The sequence below is a fragment of the Callorhinchus milii genome, unplaced genomic scaffold, assembly GCF_018977255.1.
Source record: "Callorhinchus milii isolate IMCB2004 unplaced genomic scaffold, IMCB_Cmil_1.0 Scaffold3, whole genome shotgun sequence".
Taxonomy (NCBI): domain Eukaryota; kingdom Metazoa; phylum Chordata; class Chondrichthyes; order Chimaeriformes; family Callorhinchidae; genus Callorhinchus; species Callorhinchus milii.
Window position 1 is genome coordinate 84,266,381 of NW_024704744.1, and position 7,381 is coordinate 84,273,761.

The following is a 7,381-nucleotide window of genomic DNA, read 5'->3' on the forward strand; positions in this document are numbered from 1 at the left end:
TTGTGTGTTATATTCTTTTCTGCAAACCCATAATGGCAGGAGAGTAATTTGTTGCTTGGCCTCCACAGGTGACTTGTTAACCAAACTTGTAGAAGTTGTATGAAGCTTATCTGCAACTACTTGAGTTGGTCTTTCTGCCATTAGTTGCAGCACTTCACCTCCACCCAGATAAGAGAGGAAAAATAGCTCTACATTTTCATTACTATACCAATGCACATTGTTAAAGACTCATAGCAATAAGTATGAAGTAATTAGCATCAGAATTATGTAGGGCTGTTTGCTCACGAGTTTGCACTTCTGAATTTAACGATAATAATCCTTGCATTTAACAAGTCTTAATGCTGCAGTTTTAAGGTTTATTTTACATTTGCTACTTCATACAACTGGTTATGTAGATGTATATGTACAGTCACACAGAAAAATAAATAGAACATTTTTTGATTACCTGGCTTCAAATTGCTGTGTGTTGAAACCAGATACCAAAGATACACTCATTTTTAAAATTACAAAACAGGCATTTTCTATTCAGTTTTACCATGATGATTCAAAGTGATATGTGGACATTGCAAAGTTTTAGTACTGCTTTATTTACTGTATAAATGTTTCATTGACTGCAAAATTTCACAAAATATGTAAATATTAAATGGACAGCAACTTTAATACTATCCTGCTACAAGTTAAGAATTGCACAAAAATATTCATGTTTCAAAGTACCCACTGAAAAGTCTTGAGTTTACAATTCTGTACAGAAAAGAATTAAAACCTTACGGTTGATATATAGGGTAATAAACAATGATTGGCTCATTTGCTTTAGGAAAATAAAGTTGACCGAACCTTGAGTACTAAAAAATATAATTGCTTCCACTCAATGACCATCAGAAAAAGGGAATATAACCACTGTTACACTGTTTTATTCTAATGATTTTGCAAACTCAGCATAGTCAATATATCCATCGTTATTTTTGTCGTCATCTCTTAACACATCATCGATTAAATCCACAATATCTTTCTCACTCAATGGGTTTCCATGGCCTCCTTCCTGCAGAAACACACACAATAGGTCACAGAATTAGAAACCAAGGGAGCATAAGTATGTAACCAGAAATGGCAAAATTTACCCTATGAATAACACATTTTCCAGGGTGGACAATTAACATTAAAAAATATTAAACTTCATTGTAGTTGTATCAATTAGCAGGTTTATCATTATAGTAGAATATTACTTTGACTGACACAAGGGTGGAGGGGGCACAGGCACTCAATTAAACAAGTTGTAGCTAAGTGCTGAATCACCTTAACACTCTCCTAGTTTAGACAAGTCAGAATATTCATTAGCAGAAAAGTATGACTTGTACTTTTCAGAATTGAATGGCTCATTGGCTAGCAGAACCTCATACACATGTACATTTGCTGAATTGCTACACATTTTAGAACAGTCAAAAATGCCAAAAATACTAAATTAAAATACTACTAAAGATGGGCAATAGAGAGGAAGACTTATCTGGGAATGAAGATTGTAAGAGGCCACCATTAGTAACTGGTGTAACTGTACTTTGTCTCTGTCATACTGCCCTCACTTCACGTCTCTGTTCGATCTATGCCTCTCCTGTCTCTCTGTAGGTTTGTTCTGTCCGTGCCCCTCACTCTGTTTTTCTGGCTATCACTGACTCTCTCTCTTCGGTCTAACAAATTGTCTCACACTCACTTGCTCTTTTCCCATCTTTTTTCCCCTCTCACTCTTCTGTTCCATATTTAGTTGCTCACACTCTGCATACGGTATCTGTTTATTCTCTAAATCGTCTAGATGTGGCCTCTACCAAAATTATTATATCTCAGTATAGGATGGACAGCATATTTGCAGGTGAGCATTATTATTAGATGGATAACATCTAAATTGCAGGAACTAGTAATACACTGCAACAATCAGTAATGCTAAGAACTGATTAACAATCAATCATACTGACTTACAGCAATGACAGTGGCTGATACCAGCTCACCTCTCAAAGTGATGATTCAGTTCATTCAAGCTGCTTCACCCCAGTTGCATTTTGAACCCTCTAACACACCAAGGTTTCCGCACACACACACATCCATGGATATCATCACCCTTCACCTGCACAATTTGTCAGAAAACAAACCAAAGATGACAGATGGTAAAGCAGTAACAAAGCATTTACCTCTTTGTATACGTGTGCAATGGCTGATATCAACTCCAGTCCATCAAGAAGGTTATTCCCATCGTAATCATGCATTTTGAAGTAATGAAGTTGAAGTTCCTGTGGCGTCATCTCCGATTCAGTTTTATCTATCACACCATCTAAATGCTCCATTATATGGCTGTAAGGTAAAACATTTTGATTACAACCGAATTCCCACATTCAATAATTGGACATGTTAATGTAATTAGCCAATCATCAACTTAGTAAATAAGTGCCTGCACTGAAACAGCGGTAATAATCCTTCCCTAGAATGCCAATCATTCTCTAAACTGCATCAGCCAAACATACAGCAATACGGCCTGTGTGGAGCTGGAGATTGCTGAATTAGCACGTGAGCCCAGGAACCAATGACACAATAATGGCTTGAAGATTGGAAACTCTAAACTCTAAATATTGCAGATGGTGATTTCAGTTTCTGTTTTCAGATTTATAAGTGTTGTCTTATCCCCTTTCCACAAATTAATAGGAACAAGTGGAGGTCAATCAGCAGATTGATCCTGTTCCACTAATTAAATAGATGTTGGCAGATCTTTTAATTCCACTACTCTGCCTTTTCACCATACCCCTGATCTCTTGATTCATGAGTCGCAGGCATTCCAACTGTACAGAAATTGCACATCACAAGGAAGTGATAATATAATATCATAGCAATATCAAAGTCCCAATGCTCTACGTTATGGAATGTTAGGTCACAAGAAAATATCCATAATATTCCACATCCTGAGCTAAACAGTAAAATCTCCCACAACAGGTTTCAACAAGGATAAAATGTGGTTCTCAGAGTCTGAAGGAGACAATACTTTAAACTGTAGTATTACCCTCACAAAAATTGAAAGCACTTGTACTAATTAGCTGATGTGAAAGAAACTTGAAACAAGATCAAATCACAATGTGAAAATGAAAAATACCTGGTGTTCAAATATTAACAAATGGATTTTATTATTCCTTATCAGCAAAGAGATGCTTTGCTTATTCTCTCTACAGAACAGAGTTGCTTACTCTTTGTCTTGAACAATATTCCTATCAAGACGAATGTTGGGTCGATGGCCCTCAGTGATTTGAGCGTCAACAGGTAGGTGATCTTGAGCGATGACTGAAAACTGCTGCTGCCTGCCCCATAACACAAGAAACAAGGAACCTAAGATGCAGCTCTTCACAATGCTACTCCAGTGTGGCATGATCCAGACCCTGCAGAATAATGCATCAGACGTTTATACCAAAAATGTAATTACTGTCAAACTCTGAGACTTTTCACAAGACTTCAAATTAATTTCATATTTACTATATTCAAGTTCGGTGACTTTTATTTCTCAATAATTCTCCAATATTTCTCAACAGACAGTAGGAACAATCAAACACTTTGGTGGATAAAGAAATCTGAATAGCAGAAGACAAATGTTTTTGCAAAAGATATAGGCAGCTTAAGGATGGACATGCTATCAAATTAATCAGCACATAATCAGTTACATATTGGCACAATACACATTGTACAAATGTAGACTGTTCTGTACTAAGGCAAACTGCAACAATTATATAACATGTCATTCATTCCAAAACAAGCCTTAAACTAAAAAATCTGTTAGAAGAGCAAATGTTGAAATAGATTATCTGCAGTAACAGAGGCCTTTGATGTAAAACTGGGTCAAACGTATTCATGTCAAACAATAGTCAGGTTTGTATGGTTTAATCTTTTAATCAGTGATTTATTCAGTGCATATAGCAATAGTACTGTAAGGAATCCCCCTGTCGGGCATCCTCTTTTATACCAATACCACAAACCCTTCATATCGAGGGGGGGGGTGGGGAAGAAGAGGTAAGTGGGGGACTCCTTGGACTGAGCTGAGCTGGCTCCGAAGTCAAGCGCCTGGCAATAGAATATCGTAATTGTCTATCCTCTCTCTGAATATCAATCAAGGCAGATATCCAGCCCTGGATATATGAGCATGTGGTCACAAATATAGACTCCGGGTATTATCTTTCAGCAGCTGTTGACCCAAGCCTCAGTGTCCTCATCAGCTATTGAACACAGTTTGTGCTATCCATCTTGATGATCCAGAGATCTAAATTCAGTGCTGGTACTAGGCTTACTAATACTGTTTAATCCAGGTCCTCATGTGAGAAGCATTGACAAGTAGACATGCCTGCCACGGAGGCGACTCCACCTCCACGATACTCAGCAACAAGGCAATATAGGCTGAAGCTCTCCATCCCTACAACTGCTTCATCTTCAAGTCCAGCCATTATGCTCAGTGCTTTACTTTTCAAATAAGCCAAAGGAAACCTTTCCATTGTTGTATATTTTGTGGACGAAACACTGCAGCCAATTTCGAACAGCAGTATCCCACAAACGGTTGTGGATTGAATGACCAATTTATTATATTTTTTTGAAGGAATTATTACCCCCGGAAAAGCGATCCTACTTACTGCTAGGTAAACACAGGCGTGCGGTGTAAGGAAACTTGCCCAGCGTTTCACCCTGCCGGGAATCGAACTCAGGTCTCTCACTTGTGAGGCGAATGCTTTAATCACTGAGGTACAGGACATCACAATGTGATGTGACTCCATCACACCCAATGTCAGGGAGGGGGAGCTACCCTCTCACCAATGCTACAAACCATCCCCATGAATCAGTATAACCTCCATCCAGCCCTGAGATTGTGTACTCAACCCCTCGCCGCTGGAGGATTAGATGGAGTTGGGGCCTACACCTCAGATTGGTTGGCCAGAGTGTCAGTCACCAACCTGAGGCAGCAGCTGGAGACAAAGCAGCAGAGGAACAGTCAGTGACTCCGCTGTGAGTGAGTGAGTGAGTGAGCGAGTGAGTCAGTCCTCAGTGAGCGAGTGCTTTCATCACAGGCAACCGTGACTATGCCAACTCCCTGCCTGCTGCGCTTCACAACTTTTCACAACCCTCCACAAGATGCAGATTACTTAAAAACTCTGCAACTCGTGTCCTCTCCCACACTGGGCTCCATGACCCTATCGAGTTCAAGATCCTCGTCCTCACTTTCGAAACCCATCCACGGTCCTACCCCTCCCTCCCTCTGTGACCTTCTAAAACCATACCAGCCCACCCTGGTGGGCACGGCACCGGCCTGCTCCATGTCTCCCGCCCTGCCCACCCCAGGCCTTCAGCCTTTCTGCCCCCAATCTCTGGATCTCCGTCCCGGAGCCTCTTCACCTCGTCCGCTTCCGAGACCTGTCTCAAGATCATCCTCTTCGATCGTGGCTTCGGCCACCCTCCCACCTGCACCCCTCAGGTCTCCAACCCCAAGATCGGATTCCAGTCTGACGGGGGTGGGGTGGTGGGGGTGGGGGGGGGTCTGACGAAAGGTCGTGGACCCCAAACGGTTGACTCACTTTCCTTTCTCCATCGTTGCTGCCCGACCTCTCCGTGTGTTCCCAGCGACTTCCGTTCGGCTTTCGGATTACAGTATAAGTCTTTTGAGACGCCTCGGAGATGCGATAAAGGCGCTGTTATCAAATTCAAGGACTATTTATCGTCATTATTATTATTATTATTAATGATCACTGCCCGGCGCCTTGGGACGTCCTCCCGACCTGACAGTGCAATCTGTTGTTGTTGTTGTTGTTGTTGTTGTTGTGAGCGAGTCTGACCTCTCCCCTCCCCCCCCCCCCCCCCCCCGTGCGACAACGACCGAAGATAACCACATTTGGGGCGGTGGGCGCGGCCGACAGTCGCTCAGCAACAATTCCCCCGGTAACGGTCTCGGCTCCAACAGCATCACCTTATAAACCGCCCCCACTCCCCCCCCCCCACCGTAACCCTAAACCCTAAACCCAGGCTGAGGGGAGGGGGGGAGGACAGGAAAACAATCAACACGTTACTCACCTTCCAGTGAGTCCCCTCTGCTCTCTCTCTCTCTCTCTCTCGGGCAGTTGTTATCGTCAATCACAACCAGTGTCGGATGTTGTCGGTCAACCGCAGGCGGAGCCGCGCGGACCGTCCGTTACTCTCCGGCTTCAAACCGCCTCTGTCACTCCCTCCCTCCCTCCCTCCCGCGAGCTGGGGGGGCGGGGCGGGGGGCGGGGCGAGCCGCTCACCTCTGACCCGCCCGCCGAGTGACGCGGGGGGAGGTGGGGGGGCCTCCGCCCCGCCCACCCGCCCTCTTTTCCCCGAGGTTTGATTGGCGGCTCTGAACCGGAGCACGTGACGCTCCACTCTCAGCTCCACTCTCAGTCTCACACGTGTGTGTGTGTGTGTGTTGGATGTCCCAGAGATAAGAGGGGTTGTTGTCTTTGTTCCTCTGTCTGTTCCTTCCCCCCTCTCCCCCCCACCACCTCCATCTTCAAGTCCTGCCTCGACACGTATCCCCTTGACTTTGCCTATGGTCACTCCCGCCTGAAAACGTGGCTCTTCCACCACACTTACGGCCGCCTCCCCCCCCGCCCCCAGCTCGGAGTCACACTCTGCCACTCTTAAGCGCTCCCGAGACGCTACCGCGCTATATAAGCGCAAGTTGTTGTTGTTGTTGTTATGCGTTGCACACACACACACGCAAGGATTATTTATCAATAAATACACATTTATCCGAAAATACCATCTACGCCCTTTCTGCAACAGATCTGTCAAAAAGTGGATTGGACCGCCTTGGCTCGTCCTCCCGCTATACAGATGCAATTTTATATTTTGTATTGATTTTTTTTAAAAACGCCCAAGACAATTTCGGACTCGGGAGAACGAGGAGACGATTGCTCTTTTCAAGCAATCAATGCACGAAGTGAGAGTCACAAAACAAATATTCTGTTTCCCGGAAAATCAGTCATTGCCGATAAAGGGTCACGCGAAACTTCAGACAGTATACCCGTTGGTGATTGATTTATTGAAGGTTTTAAGGTTTTTTTACTTTCAGATGTATCCGTCTTATCCACCAATCTTTTTCCTTTCCAACAACTGATAGGAATGAGAGATTTAACCTATCGATCCCATTCTGGCAATTTATTAGATGTTGATCAATCTTTTAATCCCAATGCCTTGGCTTTTACCATACCCTTTAATAACGTTACTAATCGAATATCTGTCTCTTTTGTTAAAACATTCTATGTTTTAACTCCCCTCTCGACTCTCTTCCTCCTCCTCGCTCCCTCCCTTCCCTCCCCTCACCCTGACCATTTCCCCCCTCCTCTCTCCCTCCCTTCCC

General features: G+C 43.6%; 1 protein-coding gene across 2 annotated transcripts; it reads right to left on the reverse strand.

Annotated features, from left to right (window-relative positions):
- Positions 1-342: 342 nt before the first annotated feature.
- On the reverse strand, positions 343-6,241 carry mcfd2 (multiple coagulation factor deficiency 2, ER cargo receptor complex subunit). 2 transcript variants are annotated; one of them, XM_042332654.1, is made up of 5 exons: positions 6,073-6,241; positions 5,580-5,693; positions 3,219-3,407; positions 2,178-2,337; positions 343-1,039 (listed from the first exon to the last, which is right to left on the reverse strand). In XM_042332654.1, the coding sequence occupies exons 2-5, from the start codon at positions 5,591-5,593 to the stop codon at positions 911-913; spliced, it is 492 nt and encodes a 163-aa protein (XP_042188588.1). In that variant the 5' UTR covers positions 5,594-5,693; positions 6,073-6,241; the 3' UTR covers positions 343-910.
- Positions 6,242-7,381: the final 1,140 nt, after the last annotated feature.

What these genes read in the sequence shown, in the direction of transcription:
- mcfd2 (XM_042332654.1), bottom strand. An exon ending in AATATTGTTCAAGACAAAGA is followed by an intron (nt 2,338 to 3,218) that starts GTAAGCAACTCT and finishes TTTACCTTACAG; the next exon opens with CCATATAATGGAGCATTTAG. An exon ending in TTGCACACGTATACAAAGAG is followed by an intron (nt 1,040 to 2,177) that starts GTAAATGCTTTG and finishes GTGTTTCTGCAG; the next exon opens with GAAGGAGGCCATGGAAACCC.